Source organism: Ailuropoda melanoleuca, chromosome 11 (genome assembly GCF_002007445.2).
Source record: "Ailuropoda melanoleuca isolate Jingjing chromosome 11, ASM200744v2, whole genome shotgun sequence".
Lineage (NCBI taxonomy): Eukaryota > Metazoa > Chordata > Mammalia > Carnivora > Ursidae > Ailuropoda > Ailuropoda melanoleuca.
This window is the reverse complement of record NC_048228.1, coordinates 105,706,822-105,729,454: the sequence shown is the minus strand read 5'-3', so window position 1 is coordinate 105,729,454 and position 22,633 is coordinate 105,706,822. Positions and strand designations below refer to the sequence as shown.

The following is a 22,633-nucleotide window of genomic DNA, read 5'->3' as shown; positions in this document are numbered from 1 at the left end:
TCCTCCTGTCTTCCATTTCTTGCTCCCTCGGTTCCTTCCTCCTGTGTATGCCCTGCCCCCTTCACATTGGGCAGGACTTCGCTAAAGTGGCTGCAGGTTAGGTTACGGCACAGTGTTATCCTGATTGGAGGTTACTCTGTTTTTTTGGGGAGAGTGGTATCGTGAGTTCATACCCGAGCTCCGTGCATTGTTGGCTGCAAGGTCTGTTGTTTGGAGAGGCCTCCTTTCCCTGAACTTGGCTGCACTTTGCTCCTTTGGGACATATCAAGATGGACATGCTAGGGCCAGGTGACAGAGGTTGTCCAAAGATTCCTGATGAAGGCAGTGTCCTCACGGTGTCCAGCTGTTGCTGAGTCAGCTGCAGCCCTCCACCTGGCCCTGAGCTTCAGACACGACCATGCTTGTTCTGTGACTGGGGTGAGGATGACAAGTGACAGTAGCCAGGGAGGCTGCCAGCAAAAGGAAGGGGTGTCTGACTAGAGATGGAGGCATGGTGGCCAATGGAGGAGTATCGTTGTGCCCTTCTGTGGCTGTATTTAGGATATAGAGGTGGGTTCCTCCTGACGTATGTGTGGAGATGTTGAAAGGAGCAGACAGGCAGAGGTCTGGAAGGAGGGGGCTTTGGGCAGGAGAGGCCGTGATTATCATAGGGGCAGGGCAGGGTGTGGCCTGCTCAGTATCGTGGTGCCACACCATGCGTGGTGCCTGTGGGTCAGACGCAGGCAGTAAACTCGAGCTGGATGCATTCAATCAGCTGAGCTCCTCTGCTCACGTCTCTGTCTACCCAAGAGCAGGACCCAAGGTCCTTGATGCTCAGTGTCCTGTCTTTGTGCTGCAGCCATGTTTAAACACCAAGGGAGGGGTGCCTGGGTGGCTCAGTCATTAAGCGTCTGCCTTCAGCTCAGGGCATGATCCCAGGGTCCTGGGCTGGAGCCCCACATTGGGCTCCCTGCTCTGCTGGGAGCCTGCTTCTTCCTCTCCCACTCCCCCGGCTTGTTTTCCCTCTCTCACTGGATGCCTCTCTCTCTGTCAAATAAATAAATAGAATCTTTAAAAAAAAAAAAAACACCAAGGAAGCCCAGCTGGCAGGGGGAGGGGCCAGCTAGCAAGTGAGCCGAGCCCACCATCCGGAGCCCCCATCTCTGTCCACGCTCATGCCAGTCCTTATGTCGTTATACTTGGCTTCATGGAATGGGGGATGTTTTTACCAAGGACTCAGGAAACCTGTGTCTCTTGAAGGATCTCTTGTGTCCTTCTACCTGAACTTTGTAACTGAACCATGAGGGTGGGCGTGAAAGGAGCATATGACGCTTTCACATCCAACAGATGTCCAAGGAGGGGTCCTGATGTTTTGGGCGCCTGCTCTGGGCTGGCACTTGGCTGGGACAGCTGGGACCTGACCACTCACAGGTCGGTGGTAGGGCTGGGTCGAGGGACTGAGCCGCCGCTCCTCGCTCTGGGTTCTTTCTACAGCGCTTTACCCCTGAACCACAATAGGTATTAGGAAAACCTAACTCATGCGACTTTATTTTTTCTGTTTTATGGAAGGTTTTGTTATTGTTTTTTTTTTTTTTTAACCTCCATTGACTACTTTGCACCAATATAGAAAGAGTTTGGACTGCAAGTGCCTTAGTAATTTGTTGTAAGTAGAGAATGACATCGCCTAAAAAAGTTAATATCTAGGCCTCTCAGGCCTTTTCTTTTAAGTATTAAAGGAATTATTATTTTACTCTTATTTTTTTTGTGCGGGTGGGGTGGAAAATCTGCTCTCTTTTCACTTCCTATATGTGTTTGCCTTTTGCAAAACATTGTCTCCCAGTTTCCCTGTATCCCTTCTGCTCTGGGCCAGGAGAACAGATGGGTAGCTTGCTAGCATTGTATGTAAAGCACGAGATAATGGGTTCCGAGTGAGGGACTGGAGGTTTGCCTACCGCGTGATGCGCACTGGCTTCGGGCGGATGTTTGCTGAGCCTCCGTAGGGTTCCTCTGTCGGTACCGGGCTGTGCCATCTGCTCGGTAAGGCTGTCATGAGCTTGGAGTGGAAAGGCCCTGGCACAGAGTGGGCACCGAGCTCATCTCAGGTTGGAGAATGACCTGCTGTTGCTCCCATGGCTGAGGCCCTCGTGGAGGTCAGTGGCTGCGGGGCCGATGGTAGTGACACCAAGTGGCACCCTGAGCCTCGGGCCGGACCAGCCATGGATGTGTTCCTGGCAAGGGAGCCAGTGGCGTGGGGCCCGCCGAGAGCCCCGAGTTTGACTTAGCTCATAGCTTTGGGTATTGTCTCCTCCTGTGCCCCCCATCTCCACATTTACTGAGGCCCTGGCCTGGCAAATGTTGAGAGTGAGTGTTGGTGTTTGCTCACTGGAATGTATTCATCCTGGAAACACAGAGCTGGGCGTTTGGGCTGAGTACGGGGTGAGGACTTACGAAGATGGAAGTCAAGATCCCTCCCTCAGAGGGGCTGACAGACCAGCAAACACACAGGGCAGCCCTCGGCCACCCTGGGAGCTCAGAGGAAGTGCCTGACCATGGGCTTGTTAGGGGAGGCTTCCTGGAGGAGGCGAGACGGGAGTGGCCACGAAAGGGGGCGGGAGAACTATGGCCCGCACTGGGGCCTGCTGCGGAGCGTGCCGCGGAGTGTGAAGGGCATGGAGGGTGCGGCAGGTGGCAGGCGGCGGGGCTGGGATGTTGGTGTGAGTCAGACCCTGCAGGGCCTGCACCCTTCACGGGCCGGCTTTCTTCGAAGGCAGCCTGAGGCTTCCGTGGCTTCGAGGCGGGAGAGTCCCAGCTGTGTGGGTGCAGATGCCGATCTCCGTTTCCTCATCTGTCAGGTGCAGAATGCGTGCCGAGTCTCTGCTGAGGTGATGGGGTGAATGTGCCTTTCCAGCGGCTTCTGTGGGCCATCTGTCCCCAGGCATGGTCCCCCTTCTGGGTGTCTGGGATGTCCCCCTGCCATCTGTCTCCGCCCTTCAGCCCTTCTGCTCTTGGTACCTCGAAAGGCGGGCTGGGAAACTAGGAGGCCTTGGGGTCCAGCTGGCCAAGGGGTCTGAGAACAGTTGGAGTCTCGGCCTGGCCCTGAGACTGTGCCGGCCACTGTTGTTGTGGTCCCCCAGACTCCCCTGGTGTGCCGGCTCCCCACGGGCTGGGTCTCCTCTCCCCCTGGGCTTGCTGTCCCAGGGCACTGAGGAGTGGACCCATTTCACGGACTGCATCCCGCGCGCTGTGCCGCCTCGGGTGGGCGCTTGACCTCCCTGAGGCCCAGGCACCTGGCCTGCTTCCTCTTCCTCGCTGGCATCTTCAGTGACCTTGGGAGGGGCTGCCGGGGCAGGAATGGGCCTTCAGGCTGTCCTAGGGCCGCTGAGGAGCTGGGACAGTGTGACACCAGATGGGCAACTCATTGACATGGCCCCTTCCAACGGTGCCTAGTCTTAGCACCTGTTATGTGACCTTCGTGGAGGTTACTGGGAGGCCGGCCTTGCTCCTCCTAATAAATTCAGCTCCGTTTTGTTTGCTGAGTGTCTTCCCTGGGCTGAGCGCCTTGCTGAGCGTGGGTATGGATCCCAGCAATCCCCGCACATCCCTGTGAGGTCAGGGCCTTGGGTCCCATTAAACAGATGGGAAAACTGAGACATAGAGAAGTTCCGTGACTTTCCCAGAACCATCCAGTCAGCAAGGCATGAGCCGAGAGGACACACTTACTGTGAAGGACAGCCCTTGGCTGGGGGACGAGGCCACCCTACAGAACAGAACAGTCAGCTCAGTCCCGGGGGACACATGGCCTGTGTCCTCTCGCCTCAGGGCCCACGTGCTTTTCCTTCAGCTTCTTTCTTGTCTCTTCCCAGCTAGACCCAGAAGGTTTTCTGAAACTTGCATTCCTTTGAGAAAATGGCATCTTTTTTTTTTTTCCTGTAAAGCAGGAATAGAAATAGAAAATCTGATTTACCAGGAAGAGTATAGAGAAGAAGGTAAATATCACCTGTCACTTGGGCTGTCACTGCTAACGTTTGGGAGGAGGCCTGGCTGTCTGGTCCTCACTGCTGTGTCCCCAGGGCCTGGCGCCCAGCAGGTGCTCAAAAAATATTTGTGACCAAATGCAAACAGTGAATAAGTATTTCTGAAAACTGAGGTCTCGAATTGTATCTGTTCTTTGTGACATCCACCTTCCTCCGTGTGGCTCTGTGTCACAACTTAGCCATCCCTTTGGCTGAGCACTGAGTTGCTGGGAAGAACACCTGTGTATGGAGCGGCCATATCTTGGGTGAGTCATCACGGTGCGTTCCTAGAGGTGGTGTCGTTGGGCCACAGGATGGAACCAAAGGGACAGAAGTCTCCCCCGTTCTGGGGGCTGGATCTGAGAGTGCTCCCTGTTCTCTCTTCGGGGCGGGGCCCCTTCTGAGTGCCGCTGCGCTGGTAGAGGCAGGCAGGTCAGAGCAGCGAGGAATGAATTATGGATTACGTTTCATAAGTCACGTCAGAGCAAATGGACTTCGTGCTTATCTGAAGACACCATGTACCTTTCTGGAATCAATCAGTGGGGATGCTGATTACCCCTGAATAATCCCGCATGGCGTGTTGAGAAACACAGCTCCCTCCCGTTCAAGGGGGGTATCACGGGCTTCCACCTCCGCCTCCCCCAACGCCTAGTTTGCACGGACATCCCAGTGCCCCCAGGCATGCTGGACCTCAGCTCACAGACGTTGAGCACCTGCTGTTTGCTGGAAGTACTGGCATCCGTGAGACCCCACCCCAGCTCCCTGCCTGCCTGCCTGCCTCCCGACTCCCACTGCATGAAGCAGCTCCTGCTGAGGCCACTGACCCATGGTCCCGAATCTGGTGGCCGGTTTCCCATCCTCATCGTCATCTTGACCGCCTCCCAGAACCCCTTCTTCCCTGAGCCTGCTGGGTCCTCCTTGTCCTTCTCCTGTCTCCAGGCTGCTCGTGCACGGCCTTCCTTGCTGATTTCATGTCTTCTGTTCCACCCCCAAAGCCTGGCATTCCTCCATGCTGGAATGTTCTCTTCTCACTGTGCTTTCTCTCCCAAGACCATCTAATCCCAGGGCCACCACTGAATCACTCTGTGGCCTTAGGTAGCTTACTAAACCTCTCTGTGCCTGGAGTTTTTCTCCTCTCTAAGATGGGCTTACTATCTGTACCTGCCTCTCCAGGTGCTGCGAGGACTGTACGCTCCCAGCCCCCATCACAGGGCTTGACACATGATAGGTGCTTTACTCATTCACTCATTCATTCATTCGCTCATTCAACAGAAGCTTCTAGAGTGCTCCCGCATGCTAAGCTCTGAGTCCAAGCACAGAGAACAAAACAGACCCAGGCCCTGCTTGCTTGGAGCTCACATCCTGGCATAGGTAACATGGTTTCTCATGTGGAAAAGAGCAAGAAGCAGAGAAGGGGCCCCAGGGACCAGGACGTGCTGTCAGAGGCAGGGCAGCATGGGGTCAGGTGAGCCTAGGGCTCGGGGCTGGGAGTCTGGGTTCGGACTCCCCACATCCAGTCCAGCCGTGGAGCTTGACCGGGTAAACGCTGTTGCCTCATCTTGGCTGTGTGACTCTTACTAGCACTCGGCCTCTCTGTGCCTCGGTTTCTCATATGTGATATGGCACCATCACCTACGTCACAGGGCAGCTGTGCGGATTACTGAAAGGTGGCCTAGGTGTTGCAGCCAGGATGCAGTGGTACTAGCCGTCACTCCAGGCCTTATTTTAGGGGCCTGGGCTTTGCCACCATGGGGGCTGTGAGGGCAGCCCTACCAAACTGAAGGCCTAGGCCTCCCCAGGGGGAACGTGAGTGCTGGTGGGGCCGTTAGTGCATCACGACGCCCCCGTCAAGCTCAGGCCTGACCAGGCAGGCACAGAGGCCTGGAGGGACCACAGGTGCCTCTGCTGGGTTCAAAGCTCTTGGCTCAGGGTGACCAGTGCTGTGCTAGTCTGGGGGCCAGGTAGGGGGAACCACCGACCTTTATGAAGTTAAAAGGCTGTTTTTCAGAGTGCAATCTGCGGATCCTACTCCAGAGTCACGAGGGAGTGCGGATGGAGCACTGAGATTCCTTGGTCACACTGTGCACCTCGTGCTCTGAGCTCTGGGCTCCCGGTGACCTGCCTTTTGAAAGGAAACCCGTGGTAACCGGTGCTCACTGACAGCTGCAGCTGGCGGTCTGCAGGCTGCTGCGGGGGGGGGGTCCATTCTGAGAAGGACAGAGGTGCAGCAGGACTGCGCAAGGCGTGGTCGCCCAGGAGCACCACCTGGGGGCTCGTGAGAAATGCATATCATACTCTCCGGGGGTGGGAGACGTGCTGGGTCGGTGTCATGAACGGCGGCCGCCGTGGGATTAGCAGGTGCCCGGCCCCGGCAGAGAGGCCGCAGCCAACGCTGGCTGCCGTTGTGTCTGAGTGCTCAGGCTGGGACGCGGCCTCTCTCTCTCTCCCTCTGCTAACCCGGCCTCCCTCCTCCCCAGGGTCCCAAGTGATGGTGGTTTACGTGGCGGACGAGCTAAACCCGGTACAACTGGTTAGCACGGCGAAGCCCGGCGTGGCACCTGCTGGCTGGTGGGTGTGAACCGCAGGATCTCAGCGTCTCAACCCAAGAGGCAGCATGTCTAAGAAGAGCCGGAACAAGGGCGAGAGGCCCGAGATGGAGCCTGACGCCGTGCAAATGGCTAATGAGGAGCTGCGGGCCAAGTTGACGAGCATTCAGATCGAGTTCCAGCAGGAAAAGAGCAAGGTGGGAGGGGTGCGGGCCCCCGGGGCTCCATGGAGGAGGGGGCGCTGTGAGTTCGCTGGTGGGGACAATCCCAGGCTGGGCTTGGGGGTGGGCACTCGACCTCTGAGCCTCAGCTTGCCCCTTGGTAAAATGGGTATAACTTCAGTGGTGGTACCACGTGGGTTCCAGTCCTGGCCCCCTCCCTTCTCACTGTGGCCTTGGATCAGCGAGGTCACTGTCTGTGCCACAACTCCCTCACCTGCAAGATGGGGTCATAATGGGGCCCCCCAATGGGCCTGTGGGGGGGTTAGGAGGCGAGGGTACCAAAGAGCTTCCAGCGGAGTCAGGCTCTGGGACAGGGTCGTTGAGATTTCATGGGGCGAGAACGAGCTTGGGGCTGGTCACTGCAGTGCCAGCTTGGGCGCCAGGCAGACTGTAGGCATCCAGTTCAAGTGCAGCTGGGACGGGCAGCCTGGAGGAATAGTAACCAGCCAGTAAAGTCCTTGAGATCCGATGTCACGGATTCAACAGAAAGCCCATTGGTGGTGTCACTTGGGTGGCTTCAAGGCCAAGCAGGCTGGGGCTCTGTGGTGTCCGTGGGAGAAGGGAAGGGGGGTGGAGCTTGCTGCCGGGCAGCCTGAGTGGCTGGGGTCTGGCCTGTTCTGGGCAGGGTGGGAGAGGTTACACCGAGGCCCTAAAGGTGGTGGGCCCTCCAGCCCTGCCTGCAGCGCCGGGAGCCCTGGGAGGGACTGCTGGGGAATTGTCGTAGGCGTCCCGTCTTGTTGAGCGCTGGGACTGGGTGGCAGCGGGGGGCCTGATGGGGTCCAGCTCCCAGGTGGGGAGCGGGGCTGGGGCCTAGGGTGTGACTCAGCTCCCGGCTCAGGACAGCACCGTGGAGAGCAGAGGCAGAGTCCAGGACCTGGGGGGATGAAGGGCAGGCTGCTGGAGCTTGGGGACACATGCTCCCCCACCCATCCCCAGACACTCAGGCCTGCAGGGCTGGGGCAGTCAACCTCTGCCAGCTTGGGTGCCCGAGGTGCCAGCCTGTCCATACTTTGTGCAGCTAGGGTGGGATTCACCTGCTGGTCACACAGTCAAGGTCAGTCTGCCAGGGCTCCATCCCACATCCACCACCTAACTCCCCTTGAGGTCTCGGGGCAAACCATGTGACCACCCTATGCCTCAATTTTCCCGCTTGTTACATGGGGTCCTCTGATGTGCCTGCCTCCCTGAGTTGTTTGAAGAATGAGACGGTCACACATGAGTGCTGCCTGTCACACACAGTCACTCGGCACTTGGCTGACGTTTATTATGTGTCTACTATGCAGGTCACGCCAGGTGCCTTAGACAGCCTCCTGACCCTGGCAGTGACCCGTGAGGTCAGGGGTGGCTTTCTCCAGTTGATAGGTGAGCAAACTGAGGGTCAGAGAGGAGAGGTGACTTGCCCAGGTGAACTAGCTCGCCGGGCCACCATCACAAAACACCAGAGACGTCATGGCTTACACAGCAAGAAATTTTTTCCGGAGATTGGAAGTGGTGGCTGAAGGTGTGGGCAGGTTGGTCTCTCCTGGGGCCTCCCTCCGGGGCACACAGATGGCCATCTTCTCCCCATGTCCTCTCGTGGCTGTCTCCATGTGTGTCCGTGTCCTGATCTCTTCTTTTAAGGACACCGGTCATAGTGGACCAGGGCCCATGCAGATGACCTCATTTGACTTAATGTCACGTTCTGAGGTCCCGCAGGTTAGGACCTCTGCTGGGAATTTTGGGGACACACCCCTGCCCATAACAGCAGGTTAGCACAGATGTAGGTGATGGCACTGGGTTGGGAGCCAGGCCTGTGGGGACTGTGCCCCTGGGTCCCCAGGCTACCTGCCTGCAGGGCACGTCCTGGCTGCCTGATTTCTCATCCCAGCTGCCCCCATGGCCCCTCGGGAGGGCTTTCCCCGTGTCGCTGCTGGGGGAGCTTCTGTTCTCAGAATTCAGCAATGTGCTTATGGGCTGGTAAGGAAAACGTAAATAGCAACTTTACAGTTGCATTTAAACAATATTTTTATATGATCTCATAAAATTATTGTTGATGTCACAGTTAAAGTGTGTTGTCCCAGAGGATCCCTGTTGAGGACCGTAGGATGATGGAAAGTGCTAAGTGTATCTGTCGATAGGTTTCATTCAGCAAGCCCCCGTACCATCGCTCCGTGTTGTATGGGAAGTGTTAGGACACAGCGCAGGGGCGAGAGAGCCCGGGAAGCCTTCACAGAGGCCGTTTGGAGCCGGCTCCTAAGGCTTTTGCTGGCTAGCGAGCAAGGGAGTGACGCTTACACAGTCCCAAGGGTCCAGCAACACCCAGAAGTCCCTGACTTGCTGAGGCCTGGGTCTGGGGTGGGCAGGGACAGAGCTGGGGCATGACTGGTTGGAGGCAGCTGCCACAGTGCAGTGGGAGGACCAGGGTGGTGGCAGGGAGTGGGAGAAGGAGCCAGGCCTGGCAATGGGGAGCCAGCGCTGACAGATGGGAGGAGGAGCAGGGTGGCAGGGGGCGGGGAGGCTGACTTCCCTGTTGCAGCCAGAGCGGCAGGTGGCGCCAGCCGCCCTCCCCATCTCCGCCGCCTGAGGTCCCTCCCAGTCATTTCACTCTGGCCTCATCTGGAGCCCTGTGTAAGGAGCAGCTGGCGCGGGCCCCTCTCTGCTGCTCTGCCCCTGGACTTGGGGAAGAGCTTGGAGGCATCTGGCAGGTAAAGTGCTGCCAGCTTTTTAGACTTGCTTAGCTCGACGGAGTAAGGAGCAGGTGCTCTGTACACAGCGGGCCAACCCAGCCTCCCTCTGCTAGACTTGGGTCGTGGCCCCTGCGCTCAGCCCTCGGCTCCTCAGGGCAGAGCCAGTGGGACCCAGCGGGTCTTCTTCCCTTGGCCCCGTCTTCTTTGTTTTTTTTTTTTTTTTTTTTTTTTTTTTTTTTTTTTTTTTTTATAAAAAAAGNGCCAGTGAGAGAGGGAACACAAGCAGGGGGAGTGGGAGAGGAAGAAGCAGGCTCATAGCGGAGGAGCCTCATGTGGGGCTCGATCCCATAATGCCGGGATCATGCCCTGAGCCAAAGGCAGACACTTAACCGCTGAGCCACCCAGGCGCCCCCTTTGACCCCGTCTTCTGTCGGCATCCCTGCCCTACACACCAGCATGGCCTGGCTGTCTCAGCAGGCCTGACCTCTCCCAGGCTGCCCTGCACACATCTCTGCTCTCCTCCACGTTCCTTCCTCCTCCACCTGTGAGCAACTCCCCTTTATCCACTCATCTGCCTTTGGCTTTCCTCTGCCTGAGTCCTCACAGGCAGCTGCTGATGTCCTGTTTCAGAGTGTATAGTCAGGGTTCTTCAGAGAGGCATGGAACCAGTAGGAAATGTGTGTGTGTGTGTGTGTGTGTGTGTGTGTGTGTGTATGTGTGTGTGTATGTGTGTGTAAGGAAGGGGAGATATATTTTTTTAAGAAGTTGCCTCACATGATTATGGAGGCTGACAAGTCTGAACTTTGCAGAGCAGGCAGCTGGAGATTTCAGCAAGAGTTGATGTTGCAGTCATGAGTCTGAAGCAGTCTGGAGGCTGAATTCCTTTCTCATCCGGGAGTTCAGCCTTTTCTTTTGAGGCCATCAACTGATTGGGTGAGGCCCACCCACATTATGAAGGGTCAGCTCCTTTACTCAAGGTCTGCTGACTTAAATGTGAATCACATCTTTAAAAAATACCTTCACAGCAACATCTGCATTGGTGTTTGGCCAAATGACCTGATCCCATGGCCCTTCCAATTTGACATGTGACATTAACCGTCTTGAAGCTCAGTATCCCATGTCAGTGTAGGCTGGGGATGTGATCAGCCCCCTCCTTCTGACTCGGATCCCTGTCAGCAATAACCAGGGAACAAAGCCAGCCTCACCCCCAGGCACCTGGCCCCAGAGCCTGGCTCCGCAAATGCCAGGCTGCCAACCCCACCCGAGTGTATTCATCTAATCAGCAAAATTTTAAACATTACTTGTAAAATGTGCCAAGGGAGTATTTTCTTAAAACACTCCAAAATGCTTTATTTGACCTTTTCAAGGATCACACAAAACACACATTCGGCAGGAACCCTTTCCAATCCATTAGCTTTCTAAATCACACCGGCCTCCAAAGAACAGAAACCAATTGTATCTCGCAGAGGACAAGCTGCTTCCGTGGGAGGTGGCATCAGTTTCCCCAGACCACACACGGACATGTTGAAGTTAATTTCAGGCGAGGAGTTTTACCATGTCCCTGGGCATCGATCAACCCTTACTTCCAACAGCAGAGAAAGAAGCAAAAGCAGCCCAGGCAAAGACACAAGATCAGCATCTCCTTGTATCGAATATTCTCAACCACAGAACTAAAACGGGGGACCTGTCAGTCCTGGGTCTACCTCTCCTGGGGCTGGAACTGGGAGTCTTTTCCGAATGGATTGCATGCCAAGGAGCAAGGACTTGAAATACTTAGCATGATGGCCCCGGCAAGGGACAGAATGCTTCTGGCACTGTCCTTTCTGGGAGGCCACACTGTCCCCTGGTGGCTCCTCCCCCCAGGCCAGTCGCAGAAGCATCTCTGAGCCGCTGCTGCCCTCCAGCCAAACAGTTACCTCTGTCCTGAGGCTCCTAGGAGTTCAAGTGGGGGAACAGTGGGAGCTCCCAGCCTTGGGGGGGGGCAGCTCAGTGAGGGTGTTTGCTCCCTGCCTGCCCTTCTCTGCCTCCATCTTCTCCATTCTTCGCAAGTCCAAACCCGGCGCATAGGCACTGGAAAGGAGTAAAATATCTTCCTCTTTGGTGAGAGATGATTTCTGCCTGTGTGTCTTGTGTTTGGTGACGGATTAATTGTCCTCCCTGGTGAATCTCCCAACGGGAAGAGATGGCAAAGTCTTGACTGTCCTCTCCAGCATCTTCAGATGTTTTTCCACCTCTAGAGAAATTCTCAAGAAAATAGTAGGAAATATAGAAGGAAGGAAAATAGCTGGGGCCGATGAAGGTCTGGACCATGGGGGTGGCAGGAAGGGGAACTGGGGTGCGGGGACCCGGGGAGGGTCTCAGGGGCCCTCCGGCACAAAGTGGCATGGGGAGGTGGTGGCTGGGTCTGGCCGGTTCCCCCAGCTCTGACCCTGACCGCCTCTCCTGTGGCTCGGGCGCAGGTGGGCAAACTGCGCGAGCGGCTGCAGGAGGCCAAGCTGGAGCGCGAGCAGGAGCAGCGGCGACACACGGCCTACATCTCGGAGCTCAGGGCCAAGCTGCACGAGGAGAAGACCAAGGAGCTGCAGGCGCTGCGCGAGGTGCTCATCCGGCAACACGAGCAGGAGGCGGCGCGAACGGCCAAGATCAAGGAGGGCGAGCTGCAGCGGCTGCAGGCCACGCTCAACGTGCTCCGGGACGGCGCGGCCGACAAGGTCAAGACGGCGCTGCTGGCCGAGGCGCGCGAGGAGGCGCGCAGGACCTTTGACAGCGAACGCCTGCGGCTGCAGCAGGAAATCCTGGAGCTCAAGGCTGCGCGCAAGCAGGCCGAGGAGGCGCTCAGCAACTGCATGCAGGCCGACAAGACCAAGGCGGCGGACCTGCGCGCTGCCTACCAGGCGCACCAGGACGAGGTGCACCGCATCAAGCGCGAATGCGAGCGGGACATCCGCAGGCTGGTACGTGCTGCCTGCGCCCCTTCCCAGCGGGCGTGCATGCACCCTTTTCTTCCCGCCCATGTGGATCCTTTCTTTCATACATTCTTTCCTCCCCACTTGCATGCAGCCTTTCTTTCCTATAGGTGTGCAGTAAACGCAGTTTTGAGGACCCACTGTGCAACAGACACGGTTCTAGGCGCTGGGCTTCTAGCAAAGCCCCCGCCCGTCCTAGTGGTGGTAAAGAGGCTTTGGGCAGTTAGAACTCTTCTTGCTCGGTATGGGATCCTTGGTACTTAATGGAACAGCTCAGAAGCACAAGTTTCTCAGCTGTAAAATGAGGTTAATAGATAAGGGTCAGGGTTATTGGAAGCAAGGACTGTGGAAGCTTATTGAAGTGCTGGGCATTTATTTATTCATTTAATAAATAAACCCGAGCACATTTATACCTCCGGGTGGGATGAGAACATAGGGACAGTCCAGCCATTCTGCTGCAACAACTGGGGAAAACCATAGATTGTAAACAATCATATTTTTAAAGACTGGAGTGCTATGGAAGTTCTGAGGTCTAGAAGAGCTAAAATTTCAAAGGGAGGAGAGAGAGCCTGCCCAGGTGAGCTGACAGTTACCAGCTTTCTTCCCTGGGGGGTATTTGCTCATCCTGGCTGTGTGCTGGGGATTGGGCTTCCCCCAGTACAGAGACTCCACCCGGGCTGAGAGAGATGAGCAGGGTTTTGTGGGTTTGTTTTTGGTTTTTTTGCCATCTCAGGGTCAGCATGAAAGATAGGAAAGTAGAGGATCCCACATATGGGGCCGGTTTGCACCCTGAAATATTCACTGAGTTCTGGGGTGATGCAGGAGGCCAGTGTGGCTGGGCAGAATGGCAGAGTGCAATCTCCCAGAGCCATACCATACTTAGGAAACAAGGCTGGCCAGATGCAGGGGCTGCAACAGGCACCCCACCAGTCTGCCCCTCAGGAGGACTGTTGGACTTTGAACCTGTGCACTGCGGAAAGTTAAAAAGGCAAGTAAGCTAAGCTTCTCAGACTAGAGGCAACAGCAGTGATATTTATAAGAGGCACATCTTGATTGTGAGGACACGGTTAGACTGACAATTGTAAGGATGGAAATACATCCAACACTAAGAAAAGAAAGCTGGTCTGTCTGTATTCATGTCAAAGATCTTAAGGCAAGGAGTAAAACTAAAGAAAAGCAGGGAAATTCTTAATAATAAAGGGGTCAATTCTTACTAGCACTTAATAACAAAACTTCAAAACATGCAAAAGAAAAACACCAAAACTAAAAGGAGAAACAAATCCACAGTTATAGTTGGAGAATAGCACTCTGTCTCAGCAAGTGATAGAACATATAGATAATAGAAGAACGAAGATACGCAAGATTTAAACAGTACAGTGAACCGACTGGAGCTACACTGACAGAATACAACATTTTAGCAGCTGCAGATATGATTCTTTTGAAGGGGACATACACACTCTCTTTCAAAAATCGCACTCTTTAGAGTAAAACAGATTTTAGGAAAAAAGGAAGAAACAGTGAAAATCAAACATCTAAGCTTCCATCTCGAGAAGAAAGGAAAAGAACAGCAAATTAATCTCTGAGAAAGTAGAATGAAGGTCCTTAAAAAGCAGGAATCATTGAAATAAACCAGTAAAGAAAATCAACACATCAAAAGTTAATTAAAGTAGGTCAACTGATAAGCACTGAGGAAAACTGATGAAGGGACAAAGAGACAAGTCCCCAGTATACAGATTGTAAAAGGGGCACTACCACAGCCCCTGCAGAAATTAAAGAGACAGTATGAGTACTTTATGAACTGCATATCCAAGTAGAAACTTGGATGAAGTGGGCAGATTCTTTGAGCAAATACAACGTAACCAAAGTGACACTATAAGAAATAGAAAATGTGAGTAGTCCTATGGCTGTTCAAGAAATTAAATCTGTAATTAATAGTTTTCCCACAATGAAAAGCCCAAGCCCAGAGGCTTCACAGGTAAATTCTTCTAAGTTTTTAAGGAAGAAATAGAACAACTTACACACAGACTCTTCCAGGAAAGAGAAATTGGGAACACATTCTAATTCATTTTATGAAGCCAGCATGACTCTGATCCCAAAACCAATGATACTACAAGAAAAGAAAAAGATGTAAATTATCCTTTATAAACATAGACACAAGAATACTAAATAAAATATTAACGAATAAAATCCAGCAATATGTAGAAGGGCTAATAAGCTATAACCAAGTTGGATTTATTCTAGGAATACAAAGATTGGTTTAATATTCAAAAATCAATGAGTATAATTCAACTAGTAATAGAATAAAGGAGAAAAAACTCATATGATCATCTTAATAGATACAGAAAAAGCATTTCATAAAATTCAACCTCTCAATATAAACTCTCAGCAAACTATGAATAGAATAGAATTTCCTGAATCTGGTAAAGGGTTCTATTAAAAGATTTACTACCTATGTGTATAGTGATAAAATATTGAAAATTTCCCACTGAATTCAAGGACAGAACAAGATGTCCACTGTCACCACTTCTGTTCAACATTGTACCAGCTAGGACCTCAAATACAAAAGCCAATAAAAAGAAATAAGAATTCTAAAGATTAAAAAGAAAAGAAGGGATTTATTTGCAGATGCTATGATTGTGATGTAGAAAACCCAAGAGACTCTACAAACTATTGGAGTTAGTGAGTGAGTCTGTCAACGTCTCTGAATAGAAAGTAAATATGCAAAAAATAAATTGTGTTTGTATATACTAGCAATGAATAATGAGAAAACAGAACTTCAAGAAAGACCATTTATAATAGAGTGCCAAGACCTAGAAATAAAGTCTAATGAAAGTTGTGTAAGATTTCCGCCCTGAAAACTACAAAACACTATGGAGAAAAAATAAAGGAGGCCTAAATAGGGTAGGCAGAAGCCATTTTCATGGTATCGATATCGGTTCTTCCATAATTGATCTATAGATTCAGGAAAAGCCCTATCATAACCCCAGTGGACTTTTTTTCGTAGCATTGGCAAGTGGATTCTAAATTTGATATAAAAATTTAAAGGACCTGGAGTCACAATCTTGAAGACAAACAAAAACTAGAAACCTCAGATAAGCTTGGTTATATGCCGGGCTTACTATCAGGACAGGCTGAATGATATGTGGCTAAATCATGGGAACAGAAGAGTCCAAAACAGACCTCTGCCCTGCATTAGGAAACAGATAACACCTCAGTCCAGTAAGGAAAGGATGGTCTTTCAATAAACAGTGTTGAAGTTGTTGGATATCTTTAAGAAAAACAACCTGAAACAGGAATAGCGATCCTTACATCGTGCCGTCTGTAAAGATCAATTCAAGCTGGACCATAGCTCTAGATGTTAGAAAGTAGGGGCACCTGGGTGGCACAGCGGTTAAGTGTCTGCCTTCGGCTCAGGGCGTGATCCCAGCGTTATGGGATCGAGCCCCACGTCAGGCTCCTCTGCTATGAGCCTGCTTTTTCCTCTCCCTCTCCCCCTGCTTGTGTTCCCTCTCTCGCTGGCTGTCTCTATCTCTGTCGAATAAATAAATAAAATCTTTTAATAAAAAAAAAAAGAAAGTAAACCAATGAGTGAAGCAGTTAGGGTATCACAGAGTGATATTTTCATGATCTCGGGTTAGGTAAATATTTCTCAGACAAGACACAAACACGCTATTCGTGCAAATGCCCTATTCAGAGATGGTTGTACACCGAACATTTAAGACATACGTTTTGTTCACCCAGAGGCATCAATAGACGAGAGACAAGACACAGCACAGATCGGGAGGAGCTATTTTCCATACGTGTATCATGGACAACTTTTATTCGGATTATAAAAACAACTTTGAAGCCATAAGAAAAATAATTAAAATGGGCCAAGTTTTGAAAGGGTACTTTGAAAAGAGAAGATGTACCTAACTGAAAAGGTGCCCAACCTCACGGATCATCAGGGAAACAAATCATAACTAGGTACTACTTTGCACCCACTAGAATGGCTGTAACGAAAAAAACAGACAATAACAGAGACTAGGGAGGATGTGGAGCAGTGGGAACGCTCAGATGCTGCTGTGGGGATCGTCAAACGCTATGACCGCTTCGGAAAATGATTTGGCAGTTTCTTAAAACAACAATTTATGCTGCCCAGCACTTCCATCCCCCAGGGGTAGACCCAAGGGAAATGAAAACATACGTTTACATAAAGACATGAATGTGGTCACAGCAGCGTTATTCGTAATGGTAACACATGGAAGCAACCTACATGTCCTTCAACTGGGGAATAGATAAAGGGTGCTATATTCGTATAGTGGACGGCTATTTGGCAGTAAGGAGGAGGGAAATATTGAGGGTGTAAATAGCACTCCTCGAGATGATATGCTCTGTCAGGATGGCCCTAGAGCAGATGGAGTTCTTATTCCTTCCACTGAATGTTTATTTGCCTGAGTTCCAGCACTAGCCTATGCACTAGAGCTGCAGAGAAAAATAAGATGTGGGCCTAGAGAGCAGAGAGCTGACAGTCAGCCAGGCCACGGAGCATGAACAGGTTATTACAGTGTGAGGAGATCAGTTCGGTGATAGGACCATGTCAGCAGCAAAGAAGAGCAAGTGAACCCAGGAGTCATTTCCCAGAGGAAGTGAACGGGGTTTTGAAGGATGAATAGGAGTTTGTCAGGTGACAGGAGACCATTCCATGCAGAGGGGAAAACCCTGGAGGTAAAAAGGAGCACAGCGTGATCATTTTCCCTGTAAATTTAAAACAGCCGTGGGGATGTTTGATACTTGGATTCCCAGTAAGATAGTAAATGAAAATACAGTGGAACCTGCCATTGTCAAGGCTGAGAAACTATTTTCTTCCCTTTAATCAAAGTTTTAAAATTATGAAATGTTTCTGGGGCGCCTGGCTGGCTCAGTCAGTTAAGTGTCTGACTCTTGATTTCGGCTTAGGTCATGATCTCAGGTACATGAGATCGAGGCCCACTTAGGGATCCATGCTGGGTGTGGAGCCTGCTTGAGATTCTCTCTCCCTCTCCCTCTGCTTTTCTCACTTTCTTCCTCTCTTAAAAAAAAAACAACAAGGAAATGTTTCTGGCAAAGAGGATAGATGAGATAATGAACCCTTATGTTCCCGTCACACAGCTCATGCACAGAAACAAGAAGCGTCACAGGCACGGTTGACACCCCTGCCCGTTTCCGGGTTCCTGCCCCCGAATTTGGAGTGCATGATTCCACTTCCTGTGCATGCAGCTACAAAGGGTACAGCACCTTCGATGACTTGTGGTCAAGGTCATGTTGCAGAAGGAGCTCGTGCGTCCTGGGGGACGCCTCTGGCAGACCTCATGATAGTGTGCTCACAGGGCTTGGGTGGCAGAAGAATGACGGAAGGCATTTTGCTTGCATCCCATCTTTTCTCCCGATGGACTCTCAGGGGTGGGTGGGCACGATACCAGATGTCCTCCGCGTGGTTTGAAAACTGCCCTCTGCAGCGTCCTGTGGAGCGCAAAAGGAGTGGGGCCGGGATGTGGCTGTGGGGGTGGGAAGGATGGATGGCTGAGCGGCGGATGCTGTTGGTAGGACACAGGGACTTTTCCTGTTCTCCCTGTCGGGTTTCTGTGCACAGACTTGTTTGCAGAAAGTGGTTCTTTACCCACTGTCTCGTTTTGTGGAACAGGAAGCCGGTCCGGGGAAAGGGACTTCAAAAGCAGGGAGTCCTCATGCCCTGGCCTGGTCACCTACTCATTGACGATACCAAGCTCCTCTGTGTGCCCGGTCCTGGCCCGGCCTGGATCCCACCATGCCTGTGACGACTCTCGTGGTGCAGGTGGCTAGGAAGGCAAGGGGCAGGACATTTGGATGACAAGCACTTTGTCTTCTGGGGGCAGGAACATCTTTTTTTTTTTTTTTTTTTTTTTTTTTTTTTTAAANTTTAAAAAGCTTTGGTCATTGGAGGACATGTTCATTCATTTCCCACCCTCAATACCGGAAAGATTTTGAGATTCCAAAGGCTCCAAAGAGTAGAGCTATCAGCTTCCTGGGGAGATAGTGAGTATCCCAGCATGAGGAGTGTGTAAGTAGAGGCTGGGGGAGGGGCCCTCTGTGGGAGACCCTGTAAGAGACTCCGGGACTGGAAGCAAAATGACCAGGTGTCCTTTTGGAGTCCTTGTCCAGCTGTCCGGCTCAGATCGGTCACCCGGTTGGTGGCAGAGCATCAGTTCGCATTTTATCAGTCCAGCACTGAGAACAGCAAGAGGAGATACACTGGTTTTAAATTTCCAATTTATAGAAAATTGAAGCACATATGGATACTGAGTTCTCAGAAGTAATCTCCAGCTCCTTTTCTCTTTGTGTGTGTGTGTGTGGGGTCATTACCACATCAGGGGAAGGGAAGCCCTTGGAGAAGGTCTGCTCTGCGTGCGAATCTAGTCTTGCTCACGGGGTGAGCCCGATCAAGTCGCTTACCATCTCTGCGCCTCGTGTACAAAGTGGGAGTGATCACAATCTGCCCCAGGGAGCTGAGAGTCAGGTGAACTCCAGCTTGTCATTTCTGTCACAGGAGACCCGGGGACTACGTTTGTCTCTTGCAGGAGAAATTTATATTTAAAGTAAATAAAATGGGGGAAGGAACACATATTTGCCTAAGCGACCACTTGAGCGTAATTTAAAACGCACCAAAGGACTTGGTGTCTGCTTCTGTTTCAGCACGAAACAGGAGTCTCCTCCATTGAGGTGTTCTTGGTGTGTGTGTGGTTTTCCCTTAAAATGGCCACTTGAAGAATCAAGGGACATATCCCACAGTTTGGAAAATGTCACTCCTTAGGCAGGCCTGTTCCTCATGGCAACGTGTTTGGAAGGTGGCCTGCGTTTCATTTCTTCATCAGCTGGATTGGATTAGAAATGCAGGAAGGCCTTTGGACTCCTGCTTACACATTTAACATTCTTCATAAGAGAAGCCAAGAAGAAAAGGCAGTTATGGCCCACATGGGGCAGTGACACGAGTTTCTGGACTCATTTCCTGGACCAGTTAGGCTTTGGCCGTGCTGCACATAATGGACGACTCCCCCAGTCCACTGGGGCTTAAAAATCGGAAGTTTATTTCTCTCTTATATACAAAGTCTGGAAAGGGCTGCCACAGGGCTCATGAGGGACTCAGGTACCTCCCAGCTTTACCCTCAGAGTGGGCTTAGGGATGCGGCCCTGGTCCTCATGGCTCCACATCCCTGCTGAGTGCCAGCCATCACATTGTCATTCCAGGTTGGAAGCTGGAGGGCAGATGAAGAAGGGCGTGGTCTTCCCTGAAGTTTCATACACTTCCCCTTCCAGCTCTTTGGCCAGCACTTACTCACTCAGCCTCACCTAGTTGCAAAGGGGACTGGGAATGTCCTTTTGCTGAGTTCACAGCAGCTCCTAATAGATCCCAGGCCAGCCCTCTGTTAGTTTTCCAGGGCTGCACTAAAAATTACTGCAAGCTTAAAACCAGAATGTACTCTCCCATGCTTATGGGGGCTGGAAGTCTGAAATCAAGGGGTCAGCAGGACCGTGCTCCCCCTGCAGCTTCCAGGAAAGAGTCCTTTCTTGCCCCTTCCAGCTTCCGGTGGTGGCTGGGAATCCTTGGTGTTCATTGGCTTGTGGGCGCGCCATTGCAGGCTCTGCCGCCACGTGGCCTCCTCCTCCCCTGTGTGTCTGTGTCCTGCCCCCTCTTGCAGGGACACAGGAGTGGATCCAGGGCCCACCCTAATCAGGCATGACCTCTCCTTCACTTACATCATCACACCTGCAGAGACCCCGTTTCCAAATAAGATCACGTTCTGACTTTCAGGGTGGACATGAACTTTGGGGGAACATTAGTCCCTGACGACAGGCACCAAGGAGGAGAGTGAGAACGGCTGTTGGGGTAGCAGTCTCGGTTTCATTCTCTTTTCCCTGAACTTTGGGGCAAAGTGAGGCTAACAAAGTCACTCGCACATTGGTGGGCATGTTGGGAGCTGGCCAGATGAAGGTTTTCAAGGGGACGGATGTCCTGGTGGATGTGGGACCGATGGGACAGCGTGGCTGTGCAGAGGCGGACCTCCGTTTGCATCACGGCTCTGAGGCTCAGGAGAGTCTGGGCACGTGCTGTGCTCTGGGCCTCAGGGGGCTGTAACGGGCGCATGCCATCTACTGTGAGGGTCTTCTGAAGCCCGCGGGAGAGCGTGTCTCATGAGTACACACGTAGTACTGAGCTCGCACTGGCGTATGAGAAGGAAGGAGCAGCCATCGTTGGTGTGCTTTCCCGAACTCCCTGGCAGGCTCTTCTGGTTGCAAGTGACAGAAATTCCACCTCGAACCAGCTTGAACCGTCATCTGTAGCCTTTGTAACCGAAGGTGTGGGATGAGCTTTGGGCACAGCTCCGGAGGCACTCATGCCCCCCAGGGTCCCGGTGGGGCAGGCTCTGCTCGGCCTCCTGCTGCGTCGTTCTCAGCCTCTGCGCTCTCACATTGCGCTGGTGAGATGCCACCGCTGAGCGAGACCCCCGTTATCATCCTCACACACACACACCCCAGAGGAAGTCTTTTCGGCTCCTAGTAAGGAGAGCAGGAGGGTCCTCTCTGTGTCGTCTCCAGGCTGTTGGCTCTGACTGGGTCATGAATCCAACCCCGAGCCAGTTACTGTCAGGGGGCGGGGCCTGTGAGTGGTGTGAGCCAATCAGGGGCTGCCCTGGAAATTGAACAGGCTTCAGCCCCACCCCTTCCCTAAAGCGTACGCTGAGACCAGGAGCTGGGAGAGGGAATGGCTTCACACTTGGGTGTCGTAGGTCGGGGAATCTCAACAGCAGAGATTCGTGGCCTTGTCAGGATCCTGGGGCAGGGGGTAGGGTGGCTAAGAACCCAGCCTGGGAGCCAGACACAAAGTCCACAAATGGAGAGCCTGCCATTGGCTGTGTGAGCTTGGCAAGTCTCCAACTCTTGGGGACCTCAGGACCCCGGCTAAGGAAATCAAACAGCCTAGCTGTTCTAGAAGCCATTCTGCATTGTCCGTTTGTTCCTGCACCTCATCTCTGCTGGTGGGGACTGTTTTCTAGGAACCTTTCCCATGGTGATGGGTGTAAACCCTCTGCTCATTACCTGGGGTGAGTGGGGAATTGGCACTTTTCTAGGTGCAGAATTCGGGATTCCAGAGGTGTGTCGCTTGCAATGCTGCTGCTGTGTGTGGGAGGAGCTTGTGTCATGCTTGGTGGGAGCTCCATTCCTGTGCAGAGCAAGCGTGTGGCCTGGATGCTGCGGGGACCCTACATGTGAATTTGCAACCCCTCCCCCCTGACTCCCACACTTTATTTAATCGCTCTCTGATCCACTGCAGTGTTGACTTGCTTATCATGTGTATTGGCTATCTCCCTCTCTAGAACAGAAGCTCTGAGGGCAGGGACTCTGGTCTGTTTTGCTCAGAGGTTTCCCAGTACCCACTGAGGGCACCCGGCTCAGTATTTGTTGCATTAATGAAAGCAGGTGAGTGGTTTGCATTAATAAACTCCTTTCACATACTCCTTACTGCTTCTGGACTGGCATCCGCGGGGGCAGCAATGTCCTCATCATCCTTAAGGATTCTTCCCTGTAGCCCGGAGGTGCTTCTCCTCGGTCAGAGGGCATTTGGCCCCGGCGGGGAGCTCCTGGTGGGTCGCCACCAGGGGGAGCCGTGGGCACGTTCTGCAGTGGCTTCAGGGACCGCACCTGGCAGGCCCGGGGTCTGGATCCAGGAGATGGTCACGCGGGGCTGGGCAGTGGAGAAACGGGAGCACACTTTTTACTCTCAAAGAAAGGTGACTCAGAAAGTTTTCCAGAACTGTAGGACTTTGTTTGAAAGCCTCCCAGTATTTTGAGGGTATTAATTGCCCCTTCTAGAATCTCAATTATAGTTGATCAGTGTTTAATGCTCCGCTGTTTAAATAAGATAGTCTTAACGTTCACCAGGAGCTAATACAGATTAATGGTGGCAGCCAACAATGATCGCAGCTTATAATATGCCAGGCTCTGCACTTCAATCTAAATCTCCACCACTGGACAGGGTGGGTTCTAGAGAGGTCTCTGTGTCCCCGCTTTACAGAGGCTGAGGCTGGGTCTGACAGGTGACACTGTCTGGGCGTCGGGAGGGCACACAGTGTGTGTGGGGCGTTTGCGCTCATTTTCGTCTGCTGCCAGGATGGAGCTCGTAACCGGCCTTGCCCACGGTGACGGTCTGCCTCTGGGTTCGAGGTGCATGATTCACAAGGAAGAGGG

The 22,633-nt window shown here is 52.5% G+C and overlaps 1 protein-coding gene across 5 annotated transcripts in view; it reads left to right on the top strand.

Moving 5' to 3' along the window:
- Window positions 1–22,633, top strand: part of JAKMIP1 (janus kinase and microtubule interacting protein 1) — a 129,465-nt gene that overhangs the window by 52,647 nt on the left and 54,185 nt on the right. For 4 of the 5 annotated variants that reach the window (XM_034672150.1, XM_034672148.1, XM_034672147.1 and 1 more), the window contains 2 exons: window positions 6,470–6,735; window positions 11,885–12,379. In XM_034672150.1, the coding sequence (XP_034528041.1) occupies window positions 6,607–6,735; window positions 11,885–12,379 (624 nt within the window). In that variant the 5' untranslated portion in view covers window positions 6,470–6,606. The remainder of the gene's footprint in view (window positions 1–6,469; window positions 6,736–11,884; window positions 12,380–22,633) is intronic. The other variant, XM_034672149.1, reaches the window with a different exon arrangement.